Source organism: Ambystoma mexicanum, chromosome 2p (assembly GCF_040938575.1).
Source record: "Ambystoma mexicanum isolate Mex_15411 chromosome 2p, UKY_AmexF1_1, whole genome shotgun sequence".
Lineage (NCBI taxonomy): Eukaryota > Metazoa > Chordata > Amphibia > Caudata > Ambystomatidae > Ambystoma > Ambystoma mexicanum.
Window position 1 is genome coordinate 276,034,893 of NC_090923.1, and position 26,492 is coordinate 276,061,384.

General features: G+C 48.0%; 1 protein-coding gene across 2 annotated transcripts in view; it reads right to left on the reverse strand.

The window, feature by feature from the left end:
* The window catches only part of STIMATE (STIM activating enhancer), a 620,507-nt gene that overhangs the window by 179,267 nt on the left and 414,748 nt on the right, over window positions 1-26,492 (reverse strand). The window contains exon 1 of one of the 2 annotated variants that reach the window (XM_069643542.1): window positions 6,866-6,999. The exons of the other annotated variant lie outside the window; for it this stretch is intronic. Within the exon in view, the coding sequence (XP_069499643.1) occupies window positions 6,866-6,880 (15 nt within the window). The 5' untranslated portion in view covers window positions 6,881-6,999. Of the gene's footprint in view, window positions 1-6,865; window positions 7,000-26,492 lie in introns of those variants that run through there. 2 annotated transcript variants of the gene reach the window in all.

The window sequence follows — 26,492 nt, forward strand, 5'->3', positions numbered from 1 at the left end:
CTTCCCCTAGCTGTCCCAAATCACTCCCCTATTCCCTTGTCCTATCAGCACACAGGTGGGAGGGGTAGTGACAATCCACCAATCCCTGAAGTGGGAATTATGACAAGTTAGTGATGTCATTTTCCCTATAACTAAGCCAGCTTGCCTCAGAGCGGGACTTTTCTGCCTAATTCCATAAGGTGACCTGCTGCTGATATATGGCAAGAACCTCCCAGCAGAGAGAGACCTAATCTTATACAGGAGCAAGGAGACGCAGAAGCTGATTGGGGCCCCTTGAAGGAAAGAGAGGAGATCCTTGACTGACCACCTTGGCTGTCCCAGCAGTGTGCCCTGATGCTCCCTGATGCCCAGTCCAGACCTCTCCTGTAAGTAGAACTACCCCAAGCCATAGATTGTATAAGCCCTATATATTTCAAGCATTGTTTTAGTTATTTCCACATTGTAAAATCCCTTGTTTACCTGTGTAGATCCTTAGCATATTTATCATAGTAAATCAATGAATTCCCCCATTTAATTCACGGGAGCTGTATTGTTGGCATTCAAAACCAACAATCTTTTCCCAGTGTGTTGTCAGCCAGTATAGTCATAAAGATTTGCCAAAAGAATTAATTCCAAAAAGCCCTGCTTCCAAGTGTGTGCTTAGAGTGCAAGGTAAAAACAAAATTGTCACTGTATTCCCATTGTGCAAGGTCAAAATGAAATTGTCCCTGTGTTCCCATTGTGAACTGCAAAACGAAATTGTCTCTGCATTCCTATTGTGATCTAAAAGACAAATTCCCATTTGCATTTTCTTTCTCACATTGCAATTGTGCTAAACATCCCAAAATTGAGTTTCCCATTCTGTTCTGATAATAACCCCATAGTCATATGTGTTATTGTCAGAAGTAGCACAACGAATTTTTCACAGTGCATTTATATCACCTCTATTGGTTCTGTGATCAAACCTTCCAAAATCTGATTTTTCTATTGTGTACTGACTAATTTTCCCCCAAAGCCCTTCCTGTCCTTTTGGTGTAGTAAAAACAAATCCCCCATTTCTTTCTTTCTATTCTTTCCCATAGCAGTTGTGCCAAACAATTCAAAATTGATTTTACTTTTGTGTTCTGAAAAACAAATTTTCCCATGATCTTTCTGCCCCCCATAATGTTTCTGTGAGCACTAACCAAAAAACGATATTCCCATTGTGTTCCCACTCCCTGCCACTGCCCTCCATTCAAAAGAGTCGATCGAGCCTAGTGGATGTTTGGAGGGTGAGGGTTGCTGGGAGAAAAGCATAATTTTGTTTGCATTCATTTTCATTATGTGCCTTGAATTGTTATTTGCTTGTTTTGGGCGGTGATATAAAGGGAAACTCTGATAACTGCATATTGTAGTGTTATCTCTGTGTTGATACTTTACAAAAGGTTGTTTTGTTTTTGTGTTGCCACGGCTTTGGTGGCTGATGTAATCTGTTTGTTCGAATTTGACTTTAATTAATTAATAATCAATCAATCAATATCTTATTAATACACACTGGCCTGGTTCCTAGTCCATTGTGGCACCGGGTATTTGTTGGGGATGTGTGCGAGATGGGTTGGAGGCCTTACCATAGTGAATTTTTCGAATAAATCAAAAGCATTTTTATTGTGCGCCACATTCTTTGTGGGGGAAGGAGATCCCTGATACCACATGCATCCTCATCCTGGTCCCTCATTAGCAATACCACATGCATCCTCGTCCTAGTCCCTCATTAGCAATACCACATGCATCCTCGTCCTAGTCCCTCATTACCATTACTATGAGCATCCTTGTCCCAGTGCCTCGTTGCCCTTACCATGTGTATTCAAATTCTGGCCTTCCATTAACGCACACATCCACGTCCAGTTCCTCATTAATATTAATATGTTTATCCTCATCCCAATATCTCACTATAATTATTGGTTCTATGTGGAAAGACCTTATGTTAAAGCTCTCCCGAGAAAAAGACCGATTTACAATGACCGATTTTATCTTGATCACATAACCAGCATTGCTAATGGTCTTTTTCTCTGGATAACTTTAAAATTCGTTTTTTTAATATATATATATATATATATATATTTTGGGAGGTTTCACCCCTGAGCCGCCCATTGCTTCTACCCGCTACCTACCCCTTGTTCCACCCTCCCCTGCCATATAACCTCCAAATGTGTGGGTTTTGCCACCCGAACCTCCCTTTCTCCGCCCCCGCCCCATCCCTCCACACCCAAGACTCCCCTAATCCAGAACACATATATACACACAATACATCCACGCACACACACTTACCCGTTCTCCTCGTCCTGCTCTTTCCGGATCCCGCTGAGTTGGTCACGGCCGTGATAACTTCGATTTAGAAAGACCGATCCGTGCGGTCAAGCATGGTCTTTCTATATAGATTTTTTTGAGAAGATATCTTTATGAAAATATCTTTTCACTTAGGACCTAATTATTGCGCGCATCCTCACCCAAGTCCTTCATTACTGCATGCGTATTTGTCCTTGTCCACCATTACTATTAACGTATGCATCCCTCTCCTGATCGTTCATTACCATTTGTATCCTGGTATGGTTCCCAAATCCAGGGTCCTCATTACCATGTTTGTGCATCCACATCCTGGTCCCTCAATATCATGCACATCCTCAACCCTGTCCCCCATTAACATTACCACACGTATGCTAGTTCCAGTCACGCATGCATGCTCTTCCTTTTCCCTCATTACTGCATGCTTTCTTATCCAATTCCCTCACTATTGTGTGGGTTCTCATCTGATTCTGTCATAACTGCATGTATTGTGCATCATCCCGGCCCCTCATTGCCATGTGCATCCTTGTCCTGGTACTTCATGATCACATGCATCTTCGTTCTGGTCCCTCATTACCATACATATCCTCACCTAACCACTCATTACTACATGGAGCCTCACCTCAGTCCATTATTAGCACACAGATTTTCATATCAGTCCCTAAATGCTTAACACATCCTCATGCCAGTCCTCATCACCACGTGTATCCCTATGCTGTTCCCTCATTACCACATACATCCTCATCCCGTTCCCTCATTACCCCGTGCATCCATGTTTGTTCTCTCATTACCATGTGCATTCCCACTCTGTTCCATCATTACTGTGTGCATCTTTGTCCCGGTCTTTCATTGCCTTTCACAAACTCATTGTGGTACCTCATTACTGTGCGATTGCTGGTTCCTCATTACCTGGAGCATCCTCGTCCCCTTCCTGCATTCACCTGCACATCCTCATCCCGGTTACTCATTACCATGCAAACACTTCTCCCAGTTCCTCATTACTTTGCCTCCTTGTCCCCGTTCACTAGGAGCATCCTCATACTGATCCTGAGCCCTCATTTTCCATGCTGATCCTAGTCATGGTACTTAATTGCAGCACGCTTCCTCATCCCGGTCCCTCATTACAGTATGCACCCTTATCCGGTCCCTCATTACCACTACATCCTCGTCCCAGCCGCTCATTGCTATGCACAACCTCATCCTGTTTCATCATTGTTGCAGCCCTACTCCTCCCTGTCCCTCATTATTGTGCACATCCTCATTCGCGTCTCTTATCATCTAGGGCATCCTCATCCAATTCTGTCATTGTCACAGACTGGCCACTGATAAGGGTCACATTGCATAGCTAGTGGCCCACAGACACATTTTGGGGGAATACCCTACGGCAGGGCTCTCCAACCTTTGGCTCTCCAGGTGTTTTGCAGTACAACTCCCATCAGCCGTAGCCTGTAAAGTCAAAGGCGGGGGATCATTGGAGTTGTATTCCAAAACATCTAGTGAGCCGAAGGTTGCAAAGCCTTGCCCTGTGGGATGTAATTTAGAAACACACTGATACAATTTCATATAACTACGTTTATACTACAACAAATCCACATAACTCTGGCAGGTGTTGGAACCTACACCACCTTAATTCCAAGCCCCTCCATTATGCAGCCGATGGCCACATGGATGACATCCTTGTGACCAAAAATGTGACATCACTGATGACAGCATCAATGGCATCCTTGGAAACTTGAGCACACTGATAATATCACAGATAACATCACTGGAAGAGCAGATCACATCTGAAAGAGAGACAGCTGTGACATTTAAAAATAAATCACTCCTGGACTATGTACTAATAAAATGGATCGAGTTACGCAGAACATGTGTCTTCACATCTAAACCTTCTGTCTCTTACAGCCATGAAATTCTAATAGATATGAGTCAGACAGTACTGAATTAATATTTGCAAGTCCCTTTATAACTTGAACGGATACCTTGTGCATGATACCTCAGTCTAATAAGTTCAGTACTCAAAGTAGTAAAGATGGCTTTCAAGGACATGTTGAAAGGCAGTCCTATGACTGGAGTCTCATGTTGAAACGTCTGCATTATAGTCTTTGGGAGCATTTTGAAGGCCTAAATAGATGTTGTGAATAGTTTAGCCGTGACTTTGCAGAGGTCCAGAGGGGAATAGTAACATAAATGAAAGCCACAGTTCTCTGAATCCCTTTGTCTTTCACATAAGAAGTCAACTATTGGTTTGACCAAGGAGAGGATAGGCTCCAGCCATGTCAAACGGTAATACCTGTGTTATATGACCTGTAAAGGGCAATCGGGAGGAAATGCAGTAAGGACATATACTCCGATTCTTAAAATTGTAACCTTTTTAGTGTATAAGATAGTGTAGATCACCAGGATCATGAAATACCTTCTAAAAGGAATTCATTCAATGCTTGTGATGCCGGAAAGATAGTTGTGCCCTGTCAATTTACTGTGTGTGACATTCTGACGGCCTTTACTTCATCTTTTTTAGTATGAACCACCTGTGCATCTGCAGAATGGGGGTGCCATGTGTCAGATGTCTTCATATAGAGCAAGAGGATAGTTCATGCTGACGGGTAGCTTGCGATGAAGGCAGGATGCCCTCCTGTAAATGCCAGTGGACTTTTCCAAGTGGCTTCTACTGAATCCCGGCGTTCACATGTGGCTTTCTCTTCAATCACTATTAAGAAAGTTCCAATGGCGATTTTCCTCCCAACCTCTGCACGTTACCTGTCCTGCCTCCCCTTTCCTTATTATACATCCACAGTCAGTGCCCCGAAAGCTCTCCTCTTTCGCTGGCTTCTTACACGTATGTTCGTTCCTCTTCACGCAGCACCCTTATTTCCATTTCCTCCCACTCTGCACAGCAGCCATGGCTGCTATGAAGCAAACATGCAGACATGTAGATTGATACTAGTAAGATCATGAAATATGCAGACACCATGTAGTGGCGACCAGGAGATTGGTTTCTTCTTCTGCCTTGTTGGAGCACAATCTATTGATTTTGTTTAAAAGAAGGCATACAAGCAAATGTAAAATGTCAGTTTCTTCATAGGTTGGAAATACTGCCAGGCAAAACATGAGTTGCCGTCCCCAGAAAAGGGCACTTGAGTGTGGACTCCCTGCATGCCAGTCCACGAAGGTATTCGTCAGTTTGGTAGTTAAATACCGAGCGTTATTGGGCTTTTAAGATCACACGTGGGGGTTAAGGGTCACGATATGGTGTCTATGGAAGGCATATGATTGCATTATTGGGGCCTTTGGGCTAGCACGTGTCTCATGGCAGCTAACACATATTGGCGTTGCCAGTGCGTGTCTTTGTTTTCTGTTTTCAGTAGAATTCCCAAGACTGCACAATTTGGGAAATCGGTTCCCAAAGGCGCTGCACTTCTCTGAATAATCCAAAACTTATAAATGCTTCAATAATCTTTCCTGCGGTGCTGCCATAAGCAAATATTAATGTGAAAAGCAAAGAGCCAACAAAACGAACGTCATTTCATATACAGGAAGGCTTTTAGAAAAGAAGCCGACTCCTAATGGGAAACACTCTCCCCTATAAACACATTCTACTTTTGTTTTCGCTCATTACCTATTTTAGTCATCATCACAACGGAGCATCTCGCAAGCAATTATTAAAATGTGTTCATATTTAAAACTGAAGCTAACTCGGGAGATTTTAAAATAGGTTACATTAAAAGAAGAGTATGTCCCCAGAAACTCAGCAAATATATTTAGAGAGGTCAAGAAGCAGCAATTGAAAAACTCCATTTTTGTAATTGCTGCGCCATTCCCTCTGTAAATATCATTCCTGAAGTCATAATATTCTTTAAATGTAACCTATTTTGAAATGAATGTAATTGCACCTCATAATAGCGGACATAAGTAACGATAATAAGCGACATACATGTGTCTTAACTTGATTCACCAGACTGGTATGAATCATATGCCTCTAACATGGGCTGTCTGGCAGCAATAACGCGAGCATGCCTGTTCATTTGCTGTGCGCATACAAGGTTAGCAGAGCATCAAACTAGATCAAACACTAACCAATTCGTGACTGTGATTGGGACTTGAAAGGGAACTTCTGAAAAGGATGTCACTGCACCCTTATATCCAAGCCAGTCTCGGTGGCACAGTCAGTAAGTGTTACAACGTGGGGGGTTCGAGCCAATCCTCCAACTTCAAAATACTGAAAGTGTTCTGAAAAAAAATACAATTTCAATGACCGTAGCCACCCAACCCTGCAAACCCCGGACGGGGTTTCTAAAATGGAAAAAACTCCCGGGACGGAGGGTGTCCCGGGAAAACCTGGACGTCTAGACACCCTACTCCAGTCCTGGGCTTTGTTTTTACTTTGCCCTAAATTTGGCTTTTTTTTCCAATTGAAGTTGCACAGGATTACAACTCCCAGAAAGCAATTGATGGAGAAATGAAATCATCATGAGACAGCAGAACGGGTTAATCGAAGAACACGTGCCCTGAACCATTCCTTCCCCACAGGATGTGTAAACTATAAAATCGCCGGTCTCGCTCCTACCTGTGGCTGTGACATGGCTGCTGACCCTCGGGTATCCCCCCACTGGCTGAGATGGCTTCTCTGCTGGCAGATCCAGGGGCTGTGTGTGCCTGCGCCTCTGAGCTCCCGGCTTATATACTGCCATCTGCTTAACGTTAAGTCACAACCCAAGTGCTTTTCTTATTCCCACTCCCAGCGGGCGCTGCTATTACCCAGCGGTTTATTATTAGCCATGACTTGTGCTTCTAAAACTGTGGGAGCTGTTGTTCAAGCTGGCACACTTTGCCTTGACAAAGACGGACAGCTGTAGTCTTGCAGAGGTATGGGAGCCGCAGGCTCGGGTGCCCCTCTCCCCAGCAGACCTACCGTGGCGCTGCCGCTGCTCTATATATAACTCACAGGCCGGGCTTTGTTCGGGAGCTGCTCCATCGTAGCTGGCTGCCATGCAGGTGGCATTGCCAAGCAGTACCCGGGGCACTGTTTCGCCAAAGCCAGGAAAACACATTCGAAATCTATTCTTCTCATGGATGAGTCCGTTCCGTAGGCAGTTCCCGACAATCCTGGGTTCACGATGCTATCTTTTATACGAAAGCTTGCTGGCAATAATACACCATCTTCCAACCCATGGGCGAGATATATGGGCAGTTTCCCATTAAAGACACACATATACCAAGTCAGTCTTCAATTCCGGGTGTTGGCATTGTGCCAGCAACCCCAGACGCCATGATTCAAATACCTGCGTTTGTTTTTGAATTGCCATCTTATTTTGGAGGACCCCTGAATTCTTGCCTGGTAATTCAAACACACCAGTTCCACTTTATAGCCATCAGGAATATTACAAAAGGGTCTGTGTAGAATTCCTGTGCTGCCCAGAAGTAGTACAAGGGAGAGCAAAAGCTTCTCTATAGGCTATGCCGAAACTTTCACCGCAAGTGGGTACAGGGGTGTATCAGTCATACATGTAAAACAGATAGAAAGCAACTAGTATACCCCTTTAAGCGCTAGAAAAGCAGCACGTCCGGGCAGGTTACATAATCTTCAGAGAGCTGTATAAGCGTCCAAACAACAAAAAGTACCAAAATAATATCTGACTCTAAACAATGTTCAATTATGAAATACACAAACACAAACAACAATCAAAAACACTAAAAGCCGGTCCCTCTGATGCACAGATAACGCAGGCTAGAAGTATTGGATCAATAGTGAGGACCTTCATTCAGGATCCATTGATGGTGTGATTACAGTAAGCAGCCAGGCATGTTGCCTGGTGTATCAATATCTTTTCTTCTTTGAGTTGTGAAACGGCGCAGTAGCCGATTTCACACAATAAATTAAATAACGATCTAAGAAAATGGCCGCCAAGGTTAAAGTAGAAGTGAACTACTCTTAGTCCCGTCTCCTTTTCCTTGGAGGCCTTGTGTGAAGGCAAGAGTTGTGGATGATGCTGGGGGATTCGTTGGGGGAGCTTAGTAGCCAGGACTGAGGAAGCAGTTACCCGTGAGCTTGTCATAGAAAGAGGGGCTTCAATTGTGGGCCGATACCATGAGGTATGGCATGCATTTAAAGCTCTGTGATTGGCAGGGATGTACACCAATATCAACTCTTTGGTGCCAGCTGTAGATATTCAGACCCTGAAACTCTAGGAAATCTACTGCAGGAGGAACAAAGAGACAATTGGTGTTAAAAAAAGACACACAATGATTACTTTACAATGTCTTAAGTAAGGTAGGAAAAGTGGGTCTAATTAGTTTTTAGTTGTGTGGCCAATTCATAGGAAGAAAGCTAAAGGCAAAGTGGTCGGGGTCCCTAGAAAGCATAGAAAGGAGAACCAAGACCACAAGTCTATTGCCTCAGTCACTTAAAAGCCTTGACAATTTCAAGGAGGACCTCTGAGTGCTTCTCTGTGCAGCAGAAACAGAAGATTTGGCAGAGACATATTTATGTGGCCAGTGACTCAAAAAGACTCAATCACTGGGGCGGATTCGCACAGGATATCCCAGCTGTGTCGTAGGGCAGATTTGGCAAGCACAGCTGGGCTGAGGGTGCAGAAAGCTAACAGGTGCATGAAGCGCCAGATGGGCCGTTTATGGGTACGGTTGCGAATAGATGTGTTGAAACAGACCCAACTTCTTCAGATGAAATGGTGAGCAACAGCAGTGCCAGAGGTTATGAAAGTGGGCTTAGGAGAGGGAGGATGGTCTATAACAAGAACCCCACTGAGCTGGAGCTCTCATCTGCACTCAAGGGCAAACATGGAAACTCACTTACAGGTACACTGCGGGTATTTAGCGGTCCCGGTCAGTGCAGGCAGACTTCAAAGTAATTCCAGCTGGAGTCCCTCATGTTCGCTGGGACAGCAAATGAAAACATCTCTCTCCTCTTCCGATCAATGTCTTTGCAGGGACTTTTATCTGCCAATAACTCCAAGAAGAAGACTGGTGGGTGTGCACTCCACCTATAGCAAAATACTATCAGGAGATTGGTACCTTTAAAGAACTCTCAGCTGGAGTCTAATGAGGATGATTTCCTGAAATTTCCTTTACTGCAGCTCCCTGAGGAGCCACCTGGGAACAGGGCAAAGCATGCCAAGGGAATTAAAGATGGCGGAAACAATCATCTCCATGGTCAGTCCATAATCAGCAAACTTGGAATTGGCTATAACTTAATTTCTCTATCCACTGCTGTAATATGTTTAGTAGAATATTGATTCAGATCTGTCTACTGATCAATTTGTAGGATACCAGGACACAGATACCAGGTGTAAGAGAGAATTAGAACAGCCCACATATTTTTAACATGTAGCCTTAAGAAAGGAAACATAACTCCATGGCAGCCAAGCCAATACAGGCCTCAGCAGCCCTGTAGGATATTAGTCTATTTCCCCAGTGCCAAAAAAGCTCTGAAGGCGAGATTACATGAACACGTGTTACACATGTTCTATGTGAAACACTTGTGTACGAGCGCAGTAGAAATAAAATATCAATATCAATATGTGCGCACATTTGAAATCTGTATCAATCTCCTGGGTGCCCTGTTAGTAGGGTTGTAGCACCTAATACATACATTTCAAAAGTTGGATGTCTTAAAAGAAGATGTCTTTTTATTTGCAAATATACCAAACAGCAGTGCCCATTGATTGCTTCCCCTGTAATGCTTTCTTATCTGAAATGGGCCCGTTTCACATTTCACCTGCTGGTGTGTCTTTGGGCTGTGCACAGCAGAACAATACATGGATCCCGGTGTAAGCACATACACTACATTTTAGCCATAGAACATTTTATGAATGCGAAGCTGTTTAGCAGACCTAACTTCCATGCAGAATCACTTGAGCTCCTGACATTTTGAAAAACCCGGGAGGTGTCCCCTAGAAGATGGAAATTGGTCAGAGTCCTCCAAATGAATGTATATGTAACTGAAAAACAACCTGACATCATATCCATTATGAAGACAGGTTCAATGGTCTCTCCTGCCCTATTAGACTCTTATTTGCCTGTCCCCCTGAATTTGTCGTCATCATCCATTTAGACCACCAACATAACACACACCGTTATATCGAAGCTCTGGTGCACCTTCTCAGTCTTGGAAAACGCTCCTTGCAAAGATGAAAGCAGCAGATCATTTAACATACTTTAGTGCTACTATACGAAGGTGTGAACAATTGCAAGAAAAGGTTTGCTTTCATCATGAATTAACTCATTCTGAATGTGTATTATCGAAGGAGTTTCACAGCGTTATCCTGAAGGTTGAATGTGTCAAATGTCGACCGTACGTGGCTTACTAGTTAAAGAGCTTGTTTTAATTTAGTCTATAAAAATAATAAAAATAAGAGCACTTAAAATACGGAAGGCTGAGAGTGCGCAGGCAAGATGGATGCCTGACTAATAGGCTCTGTTCCCTGTCCTGGTGAATTGCGGTGCACCAGCGGAGTGAAGAGTCTGGGAACCGCCACAACGGTTCCCGGGACAGAGGAAGACATGCTGCAGCATTTGTGGTGATTTGAATCAACCCCAATCCCATATTGCCATTTAATCTGCCCTAAACTGGGTGGCCGGGAGATACGAGACTGGCGGTGTGCAGAGGTGCCCATGACACCTTGCAGTGAAGAAGGGCCATAGTTAGCGGATACCGGGGGTACTGGAGGACCTTAGTGGCATCCGAGAGGTGCTGTAGGAGAGCAGAACTCCCAGTGCTGACGATGAGCAGTGAGCCTGGGGCTGGTGCTCCCTCTCCCCCACCGGACGTGGAGGAGGCCGGGCAGCAGTGCTGTGCCCCCGTGAAGGAGAGCTAAGGAGCAGGCCACAAGCCCCGTCATGTGATTGCTGCGGCCCCCGTAGCAGAAGGGAATGCAGAAGGACTTTTGCTGGTGGTGCGGTAACCGGCACAGAGTGTGAGGCTCCCACTTGTAGACATTCCCGGATGGGTCCGGGCCCAGTGAGAGGCCAGGTGTGATGTGGCAACCTGTGAAGTCTGGTCTCCAAGGAAGGCCGCAGCCCGCTGGTGGAAAGAGGGTTGGTGGCCCAGTGAAGAAGATCGTACCCCAAGGAGGCTACTGGTGAGTGGAGGATGTGGAGATGGGGCCGCCTCTCCCCATCCCATGTGACCATCTCGCGGAGTGAGGGCAACAAAGCGACAGCAGCACTGTCCCGCTCCGGTGAACTGAGGAGGTTGTCCAGGGAGCAGCGCCTGATCCCCTCCTCACCCACAGACCGTGCCTGCTCCCCAGAACGGGTACTGTCATGGGGAGGCCTTATAGGGTGGTGCATGGACCAGCCCGGAATTGGAACCCCCTGCAATCAGGGTTAGATCGACATGTGGGAATCCCGGGGACAAGATGAGGGTGCTCTTGCAGGAGCGGGATCTGGTGCAGAGGCAGAGTACCGGGTGATTGGCACATGCAGCTGGAGTTTCTTCTCCCCCCGCCCCTTCACAGACAGGAGTGGAACTCTGGGGTCTCATGGGCGCTTGTCCCCAGCATAAGTGCGATGCCTTCTCTGTAAGTAACAGAGCGGCAAGAGAGTTGCAGTAGGCCTACCTGGAAGCCCTGAGAATTACATTGAAGTGAGAGGGATAGCAAGGAGGTGCCTCCTGAACCTGGAGTGCCCGGTGGTCCTACGAGAGCAACCAAAGGGGGGGTGACCGGAGAGAAGGTGGACAGTGGTCGACCGGTGTATGATAGCACACCTGGATGAGCTGGAAAGTGGCCCTCACACAATACCAGTACTCTGAAAGAGGGGAGATGGCAAAAGCGAAGGGGGATGGAGGGCCCCACAAATGTATAGTGGAGATTGACAGCATCAAGAACGATATTCAAGCGATTCTGGAGGAGATACGGGGTATGAGAACTGATATTTGCATGAAAGTGGCAGACCTCTCGGTGAGAGTGATTATCCTGGAGGATAGGATGGATGGCCTGGAGGAAAATCATACCTCACCCATGGTCCTCAAGACACAGGTTGGGGCCCGTCTCCAACAAGTGGAAAGGCAAGAGGAGGAACTATGGCTCAAGGTGGAGGACATCAAGAACAGGGAACGGCGGGGGCACTGTTGAACAGCCGACGGATGCAGAGGTGAAAATCTGCTGCTCGCCAGGGCTGCCTTTATCATGTGAAACATCCTGCTTTTTTAATTTTTTTTAATTTGAATTTATTAAGAATTTCAAAAACATAGAGAAAGGCATTACAAAACAATATTCAAGATCCAGCAAAGATATATGCAAACAATTGAAACGTTCAGCCCTCAAAAATATATCCTAACTATTGAAACTAGTAGCCTCCCCTCAAATCCCCCAACCATCCCCGTAACATTCTCTCCTCACTCCTTCACAGATATACTTATTTGAAGATGACTCGATCGGTGTCCATTGCAATGTCCGTGCCATTTGTACCAAGGTTAGTTGCCTCAGTATGGCATCGTCAGGGCTTTAATGTAGGTCTTTTTCAGCATGTTAAATCAATATACCTCTATCGGAGGAGGATATGTGACTACCCTCTCTCATTCCACGTTCTAGCGATTAGTGTCCGGCATGTATTTAGAGACAAAATCTTCCCAAAGTATGTCACATTGAACAGATATTGCATGCAAGGCTGAGGTTATTTTTTCCATGACACAGATATTCAATGCTACATTAACCCATTCACCCCTACTCGGTATACTTTCAGATTTCCAGTTAATTACAAGGAATGCACAGGCTGCTAGCAAGAGATGAGCTGCTAGACCCTTAATTCTAATTCGTTCATCATCACATTGCTCAAACCCAAAGAGGATAAGAAAAGGGTCTGCAGTCCTCTGAATTCCATCAAGATCCTTGATCCACCCCAGGACTTCATCCCAATAAACCCTGAGCCGGGGACAGCTCCACCACATGTGCCAGTAGTCAGCGATTCCACCACATTTACGCCAGCAAAGCGGGCTCAGCGACTAAAACATTCTGGAGAGCCTGCGGGGGTCATACTGCCACCTATGCAACAGTTTCATCGCATGTAGTTTGTATTGGTTGGAAATAGAAACCTGGGGAGCGGCATTGCATATCCTTCCCCACATGTCCGGATCAACTACTTCACCCAGATCTTTCTGCCATCTACCCTTCAGGGACAACGTGGACCCCTTCCCAGTTTCAATCAGTTCACTATACATGGCAGATATTAATCCTTTCATTTCTGTTCCGGAGTTCAACAGTTTCTCAAGAGGGGTAAGGTCTCTACTTACGTTATCTTTCCATATGTTCTTTGTTAAAACACCCTTGATCTGCAAAAACTAGAAGACAGATAGGGGGCCCAAGCCCAGGTTCTCACCCAATTCTGAGATTGTAATGAAGGAGCCATTTTTCCACAACTGACCCACCCTGTCCAGGCCAGCCTCAAACCAGGGTTGGAATCTTTCCAGATTGGGGATGCTTTCTCTGATGCCGGGGGCCCATAGATGACTCAGGGGGGACAGCAATGAAGTCATTTTACGCATGTCACTTCCATCCCTCCATATTTCCCAAATGGTGCACAGTATCGGGTGGTCCTTCAGTCTTCGTAACAATTTGTCTCTCGGTACCCATAGACATTCAGAGACAGTTGCCGGGGCCAGATAATGATTATCCATCGCAAACCATTGAGGTTCTTTATGATTTTGCAGGTGGGGAATCAAAATATGTAGTTGGGCGGCTTGGTAATATTTCTTCAGGTCTGGAAGCCCCATCCCACCCACATTTTTAGGTAGTGTCAAGGTGTCATAGGCTACCCTTGCCCTCTTTACCTGCCAAAGGAACCCTGTGATAGCCCTTTTAAGCTCATCAAAGAAAAGTTTCGGCATTCGAATGGGAAGCATCTGAAAGGGATACAAAAAGCGGGGGAGGCATACAATTTCTATCGCATTAAGCCTACCCAACCACGATATTGTCAGTTTTTCCCACTTTGCAAGATTGGCATGAAACGTCAGGAGGAGGGGGGGAAAAACTTCAGGAGGAGGGGGGAAATTGGCCTCGTAGAGTTTGTTAATATCCCTTGTGACCTGTATGCCCAAATATTTGGAGCTTAGCATTTTCCACTACGAGGCCTAGGGAGGAAAGTCTATCCACAACAGCCTGTGTAGTTTTGTGCAAGGGAAATAAGATCGATTTGGCCTCATTCATTTTAAAACCTGAGAGATTTCCATAGTCTTTGATTAGCTGAATTGCTCTAGGTATAGAGGTTGTGGGGTTCGAAATGTGCACAAGTAGATCATCTGCGTTCAGAGCTACCTTGTATTCAGTTGCTCCTAGTCGGAGTCCCTCCACCCGATGATCATCCCTTATTTTGTGGGCCAGGGGTTCTAATGAGAGCTCAAAGAGGGAGCATACCTGTTGTGTTCCCCTGCCTAGCTCAAACCAGCAGGAGTAATCCCCATTTACAAATACAGAGGCTTTAGGGGATGTATATACAGCCTAAATCCCTCCCCTTTCGGGCCTATTCCCACCTTGCGGAGGACCGCCATCAGCAAGCCCCATTCAACCCTGTCAAAGGTTGTCACCCGCAGGCCTTCCGACTGGCGGTTTCTTCCGCGCTGGGTTTTGGGACATAGGTACGGGAGGTACTAGTCCCTCCTTTGTGTCCGTTACTTTTTCCTCCTTGTAGAGTGGGGCGGCTGGGAGTATATCTACTCTCCCGGCCCAGCGGTCCCTGCGTTGCAACTTTCCTTTGGAAGCTCTCGCTCTTCCGGGTTTCTTTGCTCCTGCCTCGCTCTGTCCAGGCTCCAGTCACTCGCGCCCTACAGCGAGTGTTCTTCTTACTTTCTCTTCCCTCCAGTTTTCTCTGCTGCCGCCACGCCTCGGCGGTTTCTGTTTCTCTTTTCTTGCGGCCCCATCCCCGCGGATAGGCGCCGCCCCTTTTCCCTGCGCTTTTCTTTTCTTTTCTCTCTCCGCTACTTGCCTGGCGCCTTTCTCCTTTGCTTACCTCTCCTCCGGTCCTGGCCCCCCTTGCAGGCCTTGGCTGGTGGGAGTCCCGGCTCCCACGACAGGATTCCCCTGTTCCACTGCAGTGTTACCTTCAGTTACACATACGGATCCAGTCTACTATTTACCTCCTACCCATCTGAAAGTCTACTTTTCTGCTGGAACTACGTCTTCCGGGCTACAGACCAGAGGAGTCCAAGGGTTTTTCCCCATTCAGGGTTTTTTCCCCTATTTCGGCTTGGTTCCGGAAGGGAGGTCCTTGGACAGCTGTTCTCTTCAGCGGTCACGGTGGCCTCCCTCCGTGACAAGCAAGCTCATCGGAAAAAGGAGAAGGATTATCTACTCCGACGGCGTCTGCAGGAACCCGACAGCGATTCCGGCGGTTCAGGTGAGGAGAGTTCGACAGAAGGGGGAGAAAAAGGAGACCAGGCACTTAAACTGTCACAGATTGCCACGCCAAAGAAAGACACCATGTCAGCCGAAGGGCAAGTGCAAGAACTTTGGAAGGCAATTCAAGCTATGTCTCAGGAACTTCAGGGAGTCAAAGCTGAGAACGCCCTCCTTAGACAAATGGTATCCGCCCGGGAACCTCCTCCTCCAGAATTACCGCCTACAACACTATCCTCGGGAAAATTTGATGGTGCCCCCAAGAAAGTGAAGGAATTCCTAGAGGCGTGTACCGTCTACTTTACTTTCCGACCCCGCACTTTCTCTACAGACCAAGCGAAGGTCGGCTTCCTAATCTTGAACATGACAGGCAACGCTCTGACCTGGGCCACTCCCCTAGTCACAAGCAACAATGCCATTCTCCAAGATTACGCAGCGTTCCAAAATTCTCTGAGACAGACTTTCGAACGCCCAGAGTTGTCATTTACTGCTTCTGAAGAGTTGTTGGATGTAAAGCAAGGTTCTTTGGACGTCCTGTCGTATATCTCTGCTTTCAAAACAGTAGCCTCTGGCGCAGGCTGGCCAGAACCGGCACAGTATGCCATTTTCAGGAGGGGTCTAAAAGAGGAGATTAAGGATGAGTTAGCCAGATCTACTCGCTCACCTACTTTCTCGGACCTGCTAACTGCGGCACTACATATCGAGTATCGCCTACAGGAAAGGAAGATGGAAAGACGCAAACAACGAGGCTCAGGATTCCTCCCGGATTCTCGGACATACTCTCCCCTCGCTTTCTGGGTCCCTTTCCCATTCTTCTCAGGATCAATCCTGTGGCTTACCGTCTTCGGCTGCCTCCTTCTCTAAATCGCATTCACCCTGTATTTCATTCGTCTCTCTTAAAACCTTTCTATTCCGATTCTCATCACAGACCAGTGCCCAGACACATTCCCTCACAGACACCCAATCAAGCAGAATTTGAGGTCTCCAACATTAGAGACTCTAGGTTCTACCGAGGAAGGTTGGAATACCTTTTGTCCTGGAAGGGTTATCCAGAGTCGGAGGACTCTTGGGAACCTGCTTCTCAGATGCATGCTCCTCGCTTGCTTGCCAGGTTCCACCGCCTGCACCCGGGGAAACCTGGTGTGGTGCGGACTGGAAGGGGGCATACTGTCACCCGCAGGCGTTCCGACTGGCGGTTTCTTCCGCGCTGGGTTTTGGGACATAGGTACGGGAGGTACTAGTCCCTCCTTTGTGTCCGTTACTTTTTCCTCCTTGTAGCGCGGGGCCGCTGGGAGTATATCTACTCTCCCGGCCCAGCGGTCCCTGCATTGCAACTTTCCTTTGGAAGCTCTCGCTCTTCCGGGTTTCTTTGCTCCTGCCTCGCTCTGTCCAGGCTCCAGTCACTCGCGCCCTACAGCGAGTGTTCTTCTTACTTTCTCTTCCCTCCAGTTTTCTCTGCTGCCGCCGCGCCTCAGCGGTTTCTGTTTCTCTTTTCTTGCGGCCCCATCCCCGCGGATAGGCGCCGCCCCTTTTCCCTGCGCTTTTCTTTTCTTTTCTCTCTCCGCTACTTGCCTGGCGCCTTTCTCCTTTGCTTACCTCTCCTCTGGTCCTGGCCCCCTTGCAGGCCTTAGCTGGTGGGAGTCCCGGCTCCCACGACAGGATTCCCCTGTTCCACTGCAGTGTTACCTTCAGTTACACATACGGATCCAGTCTACTATTTACCTCCTACCCATCTGAAAGTCTACTTTTCTGCTGGAACTACGTCTTCCGGGCTACAGACCAGAGGAGTCCAAGGGTTTTTCCCCATTCAGGGTTTTTTCCCCTATTTCGGCTTGCTTCCGGAAAGGAGGTCCTCGGACAGCTGTTCTCTTCAGCGGTCACGGTGGCCTCCCTCCGTGACAAGCAAGCTCATCGGAAAAAGGAGAAGGATTATCTACTCCGACGGCGTCTGCAGGACCCCGACAGCGATTCCGGCGGTTCAGGTGAGGAGAGTTCGACAGAAGGGGGAGAAAAGGGAGACCAGGCACTTAAACTGTCACAAAGGTCTTCTCTGCGTCAACCAACAGGAGGGCTGGGTCATTGGTCATTTTATGGGATGCGTTGATAAGGTGTAGGGTCTTCCTCATAGTCTTCCTCATAGTGTCAGCTCCCTGTTTACCCAGGATAAAACCAACCTCATGGGCATGAACCAGGCGTAGCATGAATACCTCTAGTCGGGCCGCAAGGATTCTAGTGTAGATCTTAGCATCCATGTTTAACAGCGATATGGGGCGGTATGACCCACATTGCTTAGTGTCCCTTCCCTCTTTGAGAATTACCGAGACAAGGGCCCGGACGAAGGAGTCTGGGGCTCTCCCAGTATCAAGGATCTCATTGAAGAGTTCCACCACAAAGGGGAGGAGGATTTGTAAAATCTGGCAGTATAGCCGTCTTCTCCAAGAGCCTTGCCCAGTGACAGCCTCTTTGTCGCGACCTTGACTTCTTCCTTAGTTATAGGGCCCTCCAGGTCAAGGGATTCATCCCACGTCAGTTTTGGCATTTTAACAGAGGACAAGTAGTCATCAGTTCCCATTGAACCAGGTTGAACCTCCGATCTATATAGTGCCTCATAAAATGTGGCGAAGGCTTCAGGGATTTCCGTATTCATTGCAGTCCGGGAATTCTTTCGGTTCTCTATCTCCAAAACCCTCAGCTCAGCTTGTTGCAGTCTGGCTGCCAGCAGGGCATCAGCCTTATCTCCCTTCTCATAGAACTTCTGTCTCAGAAGCTGTAACTTGCAGGCTATCAGCCTGTGTTCCAGGAGACAAAGCTCTTCCCTCTTTCTTTTTGCCTCCAAGATCCTATCTGTTTTCCCATTCTCCTCTCTCCTCGCCGCCTCATCTAAGAGACATATCTCATTCCCAAGTTTATTCTCATACAGGTTTCTCTCCTTTCTTTCTCACACCCTCTCGAATCAGGATGCTGCGCCAAGTCGCCTTCCCTGCTTCCCACACTGTTAATTTTGAAATCTCCACAGTATTGTTTATCTTAAAGTATTCTGTAATTTCTTTTTCCAACTCTGTTTTAAAAATAGGATCTCTCCAGAGAGTTTCATTACATCGCCATCGGCCCCCCATCGAAGGTAGATTTTTCCAGGTAATGTCGGTCGTGACCATATCATGATCTGACTAGGTAATCGGAATGATCTCTGATCTTATTGCGGTGTCATATAGTTCCTTCGATAGATAAACATAATTGATTCTGGTGAACGTATTATGAGGGGCAGAGTAAAAGGTGTACCCATGCTCATCAGGATGAAGCTCCCACCATACATCCCATAGTCTGTATATATTGAACATGTTTGCGACTTCAGCGTGGCCATCCTCAGTTGGTTCTCTCGTGTCAGGGTTACCGGATTTCCTGTCTAGATCTTCCCATAAATTAAAGTCACCACCGAGGAGGACATGACCGATGGCCTCTAGCATAATTTTGGGGACTGTCCTAGCCAAGAACCTAGATTGCCCTGAGTTGGGGAGCATGCTTTGGCAAATGTGATATTCACTTTCCCTATGGAGCCCGCTACCAGCAAAGAATGCCCCTCCACGTCTGCCCATGTCTTGGTGGCCGTGTAGCCCAGCCCTTTCCTAATGAGTATTCCCACTCCCCCCTTTTAGAGGCCCGGAACCCCCAAATTCAGACCCTGTTCGTACCCCTAGGAATCTCCGTTCTCCCCCTCTGGTGTATTTCGTTTCTTGTAAAAAGAGGACTTCTAATTTTGCCCTGCAGAATTCTCGGTACACTAAAGATCACTTGGTTGGGGAATTAAGACCTTTAACATTCAACGTACCAACCCCGAGGAGGCTACCTGTCTGTTGTTCCGTGTTAACCGCCATTTATACTCATGTGCATCAAATGATATCTCGGCGGATATTGGCAACCTAGGGTACTCTGAATCGACCATGCATGCACCGATTTGTGTCTCGACGAGGATTCTGTTCCGGACCCACACCTTTCCCCCCCTCCTCCCTCCACCTGTCTCCATTTTCCATTCCCAGTTGATGGCGTCTGACCAGAATCAGTTGGAAACTCTAATCCGGTATCGGACCACCAGTGGAGACCGTTGTTTCACAGTCCCTTCTCACAAAACAATCTCAATAACGTTTGAGCCCCAATTCCACCCCCCATCCCAGATCAGAACATACATTCTTTGAAAAACTTTTCAAAACTTGTGTCTCGCATACATTTTCCCACAGGAACGCGTCCATCTTTCCTCAGCAAGAAGCGTCTGGGCAATAAGATCCCTTCCCGTGCCCAGGTCGGGTGGGGTCCGGATCACAAGTGGTCAATCAAGTTCTCCATGGTCGCACCGCACCCTCCTGATATCACCATCATGGAGATGTTTCTACTTCACAGCGGTGCAGGCGGAGGAGTGGGTCTCATCTTTGCCAGACCCCCCTTCAGGTTAAATTTCCAGGAGAACAAATTCACAATCTTCGTAGGCGATTTGATGGCAAGCGGTAGCAAACTTTAGGTAATCCAGTTAGGCGTCCGACAGGTTCAATTATTACCTTCAACAGTGACATTGCCTCCTTCCTTGATCCCTTGACCCTTCTCCTCTTAGGTCCTTGAAGTTGCCATTGTCTGCCACTTTGTCCTGGTTCCTCTTGATCTCCACCTTCATCACGCGTCCCCAAAAGTTCTGAGATACACATACAAATCTCTTTTTCGGATTTTAGGTACACTCTCTTCCAGTCGTGTTCAAAAGAGAGGGAGAAAGGGTAACCCCATCTATATCGAGTCCCGCGTTCCTTGAGCCATCTCGTAAGGGGACCGCACATCCGTCATAAGGCCAGGGTCAGGGAGGATAGGTCTTGAAAGATAGTGATGCGTGCTCCACCAAGGGTAATCGATCCACTGGTCCTGGCCTTTTCCAAGATCCTGGCCTTATCTTGGTATTTATGGAAATGGGCAGGAATCGATCTTCGTCCACCTGTCGGTTCGCTGTCCCTGTGTATCCTCTCCGTTTTTGGTTCATCGATCTCGTCATTTGCGACCAATAGCTCAATTATGTCATGAATCGTCTTCCTGCGGTCTCCTTCCGTTTCACTTTCTGGGATACCAGAAAAGCACAGATGATTCTGCCTGTCGCATTTTTACCAATCATCCATTTTCAGACGAAATTCTTCCTCCCTCTGCTCTATCTCAGCTATTCGAAAGTCCATCTGAGTTTCAAGAGTGTCTATGGAGGCTTGGATATTCTCAACACCTTCAAGTCTCTCCTCAATCTTATCCATTTATGGTGTGATTTTTCTTTCCAACTATATCGGCCCCCATGTTCTTTATTTCTCGCAGGAGGGCAGCACTGTCCCCTTTGGTGGCTACCAACTCCATTCCAGAGGCCTCCATGATCAGGGTACCAGTGTTCTCCTCAAGATGTGGGGTCAGAGAATAGGCAAATTTGGCTAGCTTGAATTTAGTGTCCATGAACACAGGTGTAGCTCATTCCTCACCTCCCTAGGTAGACTGCTCTGTGGCGAGGGGGGACAAGAGGGATTCAATACAGCGTGCCGGTAGAAGGAGGGCACATGCCCCGTTTCCGGGGGCCCAACCCTTCAGGGGAGAGGAGGGTCCATTCTCTCTGCGTGTAGGTGGCCATTGTGGATGTAGTGGGGTCTTTGATATGGTCACAGTGTCGAAGGGTCCAGGTGCTTGTGGGGTACTGGCTTCACACAGTGTCTGCTGAGATTTTCTTGGTCTGCACTTGACAAGTGGTGATTTCGGTGCTGAGAGAGGGTGAGCTCTCTGGGGGGTTTGGATCTCTAATTCCTATTTCTTATGCAGGCTTCTGTTTGTTGATCCCGACTAAAAGAGAGGACCTTTTGCTCATCATTTGTCATTTTTTGGAGGTTCGAAAGGTCTGAGTCAGGTGGTTCCAGGAGTGTATTTCAACGTGTGTTGTTCTTTCGTGACACCACTTGTTTTATCCGGTTCAATCCTTTTTCCTCTCTGCTCGGACCAGGGGTGCATACTTAATTCAATCCAAGTTAGGCGATCTCACACTCGAGGATCCTAGGCTCCTTAGGAGGTCTTTTCATGGGGCGCCCCCTTCATTGGACTCCTCAATTGACTCGAGGCCAGGTTGCTGTTGGGACGGGCCCTGGTATGGTCCAGGAGAAGGTCTGGGCGTATTTTCTCGGGTCTCTTTTAACTACCATGTGATCAGATGCCCTTCAGAATGATTCCAGAGCTAAAGAAAGGGTCAAACTTCGTGTGACGGGCACAGAGGGCGGCCCCAGATTGATTCACCCTCTGCTGAATCATGAGCCTCTGCAGCCTGTGTGATAGTCCATTACAGTTCTCCTTATGGTTCTGTTGGGTTCTGCTGCAGGCCGCAAATGTATTGGGGAGTCCAACCTTTTGGCCTGGAGGTTTATGATGGAGGGTCTGCATATACAGGTTAAGGGAATTCAGCTGTCTTCGCTGGCCCTTGTTCTTTGTATATGTAATCAGGCTTCAGATGCCAAAGTCACTTGAATTGCTCCTTGTGTGAGTTGCGCCCAACCCTAAGATCGTCAGTGACAATGGGGTGCTTATGAACCAACTATCTCTTTCTGTTGGTGTCCTGTTCCCGGTATCATGGGGTCCTAGACCCGTTTATGTAAAGAGGGGGTGACCTTCCCTAATGCCACCACTGTGGTCATGAGTGTATTTCAGCAAGCGGAGTTTTGTGGTGGCTACGTGAGTTGTTTGCTGGGAGCCCAGAGGCATGTGCCAGGCCGATCGTTTGTTGTACTAATATGTCCTCCATTATAGAAGCGGGGGCCCACATGGGCAAGGTCTTACCTAAGCAGATGGCAGCACTGCGGAGTTGTTCGCGAGGCTCTATTTCCCAGGTTTAACTTCCAAGTGCAGCGGAGTCAGAGCTGTGCGTCCCGCTGCACCTTTGATTGTGGGTTTTCAGCCGCTTCCCGGCAGGAGGGCGGGTGGTGGCGGGGAGGAGCGCCCTTCATGCAGCTTGTTATGCTTACCTCTTCATGTCTCTGGGGCTCTGTGTCGGAGTCCAGCGGCTGCCCGCAGTTCGTTTCAGTCCCCTTGCCGCCAGCTGCACACGTAGCCTCAAATAAAGCTCCGCTCTAGAGATGTTACGATGAGCAGCAACGTCCCGCGGAGGACTGGAGTATCTTTTCTGCGCCTTTTGTTTGTTGCCAACGGGGCAGGCAGTCCCCGGTGCGCAGGTCATTCTCTGTTCCGCTTCCTGCGTATGCCCGTACGCGGCCCATGGGCAGAGTGGCCTTGGCTTCACATGGTGTATCTCCCCTATTCCTGGACGGCTCTGCTCCATTTTTGGATCTTCTGGACAGGGATCAGTTCCCACATCAAGTTCACCTCAGTTTACTGGGGGGGGGGTAGGCCAGTGGGGGCTCAATCCACCTTTGGGACCATAAAGGGCAGAGCTCACGCAGAGTGTGAGCACATCCGCGCGCCCCCTGGTGGCCAGTGTCCATCCTGTTTTTTTTAATTCCTGCAAGTAACCTGCATATAAGCGGTGAGGAACATTTCGGAGTCATCCTCCTAAAATTCCAACAAAATTCTGAGATTCCTGTGCCTACCGGCACCGTCTGTGTACCAAGACAGGGCCAGCAAAAAAGAGAGCCGGTGGCGACTGGCGGGAAGGTGATCTTTGCCGCGAGGCAGTGCCGTTCACGGACCTGCCCAGATCGGACAGAGGTCCCAAGGGCCTGAACAGAACACAACCCATCCCCCCCGACAGACTAGCGGGCCGCACCGGAGGACAGCCGGTGAGCCCTGGCCATTTGTGGAAGGGCGCCCGCCGCTGCAACTCCTGGAGGTGCAGGCAATCGCACTGAGACGCTGGACTGGAAAGAAGGTGGCGGCTGCAGCTGCAGGTGAAGAAGAGGCACCGTGGGCAATCCCTGAGGCCCACCAATGCAATATCTCCATTAGTCCACGCCGTGACACTTAGGAGTGAGACAGGTGAGTAAACGCTAGACACATTAGCTGTGCCAGAGGCGGATGCTTCCACGACTGCAGTATCCGACATGGCAGGTTCTCACTAGGAGCGGTGTGAGAGGGAGCCCAACCACTGCAGAAAATCCCCCCACTTGGAGGGCGAGACAAAGCATGGTATAAGGAGAGGTAGACTATCGGGCTGCTCCTCAGGAACTCTGTGCTACGTGGGGGACAGAAGGTGGATGCCTGCAGGCTGTGACAGATGGTTGGCGGGATACGCGGCTCCCTGGGGGAACATCAACAAGTAAGTGCTCCATCAAGTTGGTATCGGCGGCCACAATATAGGCGGTGACTGGGGGCCACTGCGGGAGACACATTGCAAAGAGGGACATGGCAGCCATGTGAACCAGGGACAAGCCCACCCGTGGGGGCTCCAGTCATTGAGAAGTGTCCCCCACCCGGAAAACAGACACCAGTGCATAAAATCACTGGGTTTGGGGAGAACTCCTGAGCTCGGAGGACTGGCTGGACAGTCTGAGACCCTGAGGGGGACCGAGGCAGGAAGGCAGGACAGACTACAGTGTTAATTTCTGGTGAACTCTCCAGAACTGCTCACGAGAACAAACTATATCAGTTTCACCTCCGACCCTAGTGTGGGTTCTACCCACCTCTCCATGTGCCTCCTGAGGAGACAACCACCCTCTTCTCCACTGCCGCAATACGAGGTGGCAGATACCGCCCCAGGGATAAAGAGGACGTCGGTCACTGGACTGTCCTACCGGACTGACAAGGATGAGGAAACATAAACCCTGCAACTCCTCAACGCAGAATAAAATAAACAAGTATACCATGAGTACCCCAGCTAAACCCCCCGACTCCACAGATAAAGCAGGAACTGGTATTGCGACTCCTGAGACAAGCCACGTTCTGTCACTCACAGACATCATGGCGGCCATTGGAGAGTCTAGAACATCGGTAGAGACTAAACTGGACGGCCTGACCTCTGAAGTCTCCTTCCTGCGTCAGGACTTGCGCAATTTGACGTCCCAAGTGGGGGAAGCCAAATAGCGGATCTCAGACACTGAGGATGCAGTCATGAAACTGGAAACACGCCTGGAACAAATGGAGAAGAAACTCACTACCCTGGAAGCAAGAGCTGAGGATAGTGAAGGCAGATCCTGCCGCAATAACCTACGTATTCTGCAGCTTCCAGAAAAAGAAGAAGGACCATCCTTTGAACTGTTCCTAGAAGGCTGGCTCATGGACCTCATGGCCCCTAAAAAGCTCGCCAACTTCTTTTCCATCGAGAATGCACACAGGATCCCAGCTGGTAGACCGGTACCGAGAGCCCCCCACACACAATCATTGCCAGACTAATGAATTATAGAGAGCGAGACACTCTTCTGCACATGGTACGAGCAACTGGCTTGATCACATATAATGGCAACAGCATCGGGTTCTTTCCTGACTACACAAAGTAGGTCCAGAAATCCTGGCAGTTAAATGACTCTATTAAAAGGAAACTTGCATCTCTGAACTTCAAATGCGCATTTTTCATCCCGGCCACCCTCAAACTACAACAAAACAATGTAGTCCATGTATTCTACAACCCTCGAGAGGCCTGGGAATGGCTGGAAACACAGGTCTTATCCTTCCCACGCTCCAGAGACCATACACCGCAAAAAGAGAAGAACTGAGATAATCTGCACTGGGAGCTAACTTCCACACCATTCAAGGGAACGAGAGAAGACAACCCACCTGGGAAAATGGGAGAGACTTGAGGAGTGATGTTAGGATACAAGACACCCAACAGCCTGCACCTGCAGTTGTGGGGAGGCCCTCTAAGCTTTCTTCCTCCCTACTCCCCGGTCACGAAGTAATACGACCAGCAAGATGGAATTTTAAGACGGGCAGAGAAAGGCGGACTAACCCCTGGGAGTTCCCCGAAATTGAATTTATGGCTTTATGTGTTTGGGTGACAGGTTCTTCTAGTTGGGGGGGAGTACAGGGTGGGGTGGGTGTTTATGGGGCACAGTTCACTGGTACACCCAGGTGGTTTGGGTTCAGGTTTTATAGTTACATGGCAGAAGGGAAATCAAATTGGTGGAGGTACCAAGATACAATGCCACGGGGGATGCACAGAGTTTGGGGGGCTTACAAGATACATGATCCTCCTTAGAATCACGATACACAGAACACGCTAACAAAACACAAGTAAACCAATTGTCTTTTCTGTCCTGGAATGTTAACGGACTTGGTTCTGGTATCAAAAGAAAGTTAGTAGTTCAATACCTTAACCGCTACTCCCCTGATGTGGCCTTACTATCAGAAACCTATCTGATGGTTACAAGCTGTGGGTTCTTTAAGAGATCAAACTATTTGCACACATACCAGGCTGGGTTCTCAAAGGGTGCTATGGGCATATTGATACTTATCCACAAGTGAGTTCCTTTTCAGGTCACAAAAGTACAGTCTGATCCTGGCGGCCGTTTTGTGTTGGTACTAGGGGATATTAGAGGGGAACAATGGGGCTTTATCACAGCATACGCCCTCCCTACATTTACAAAAGAACTCCTGGGGAAGCTACAGCTGGTATTACAGGAAGAGCGGGCAGACTCATGGGTCCTGGGAGGTGACTTTAATGAGGTCATGGATGTGGCTAAAAATAGATCACATAAGGGGAACAGGGTACTGGGGGCCCTGACGGCACTGCACATCTTTGCCGAAACAAAGGGACTGTTAGATACCTGGAGGACACGGTACACCACCGACACTGGTTCCCATTTTATTCCACTGCACATAAGTCACTTTCAAGAATTGACTATGCCTTCATCCCTCGTAACATGTCCCACAGGCTTATATCTGCAGAGCTCCTAACGAGTGGAATATCGGACC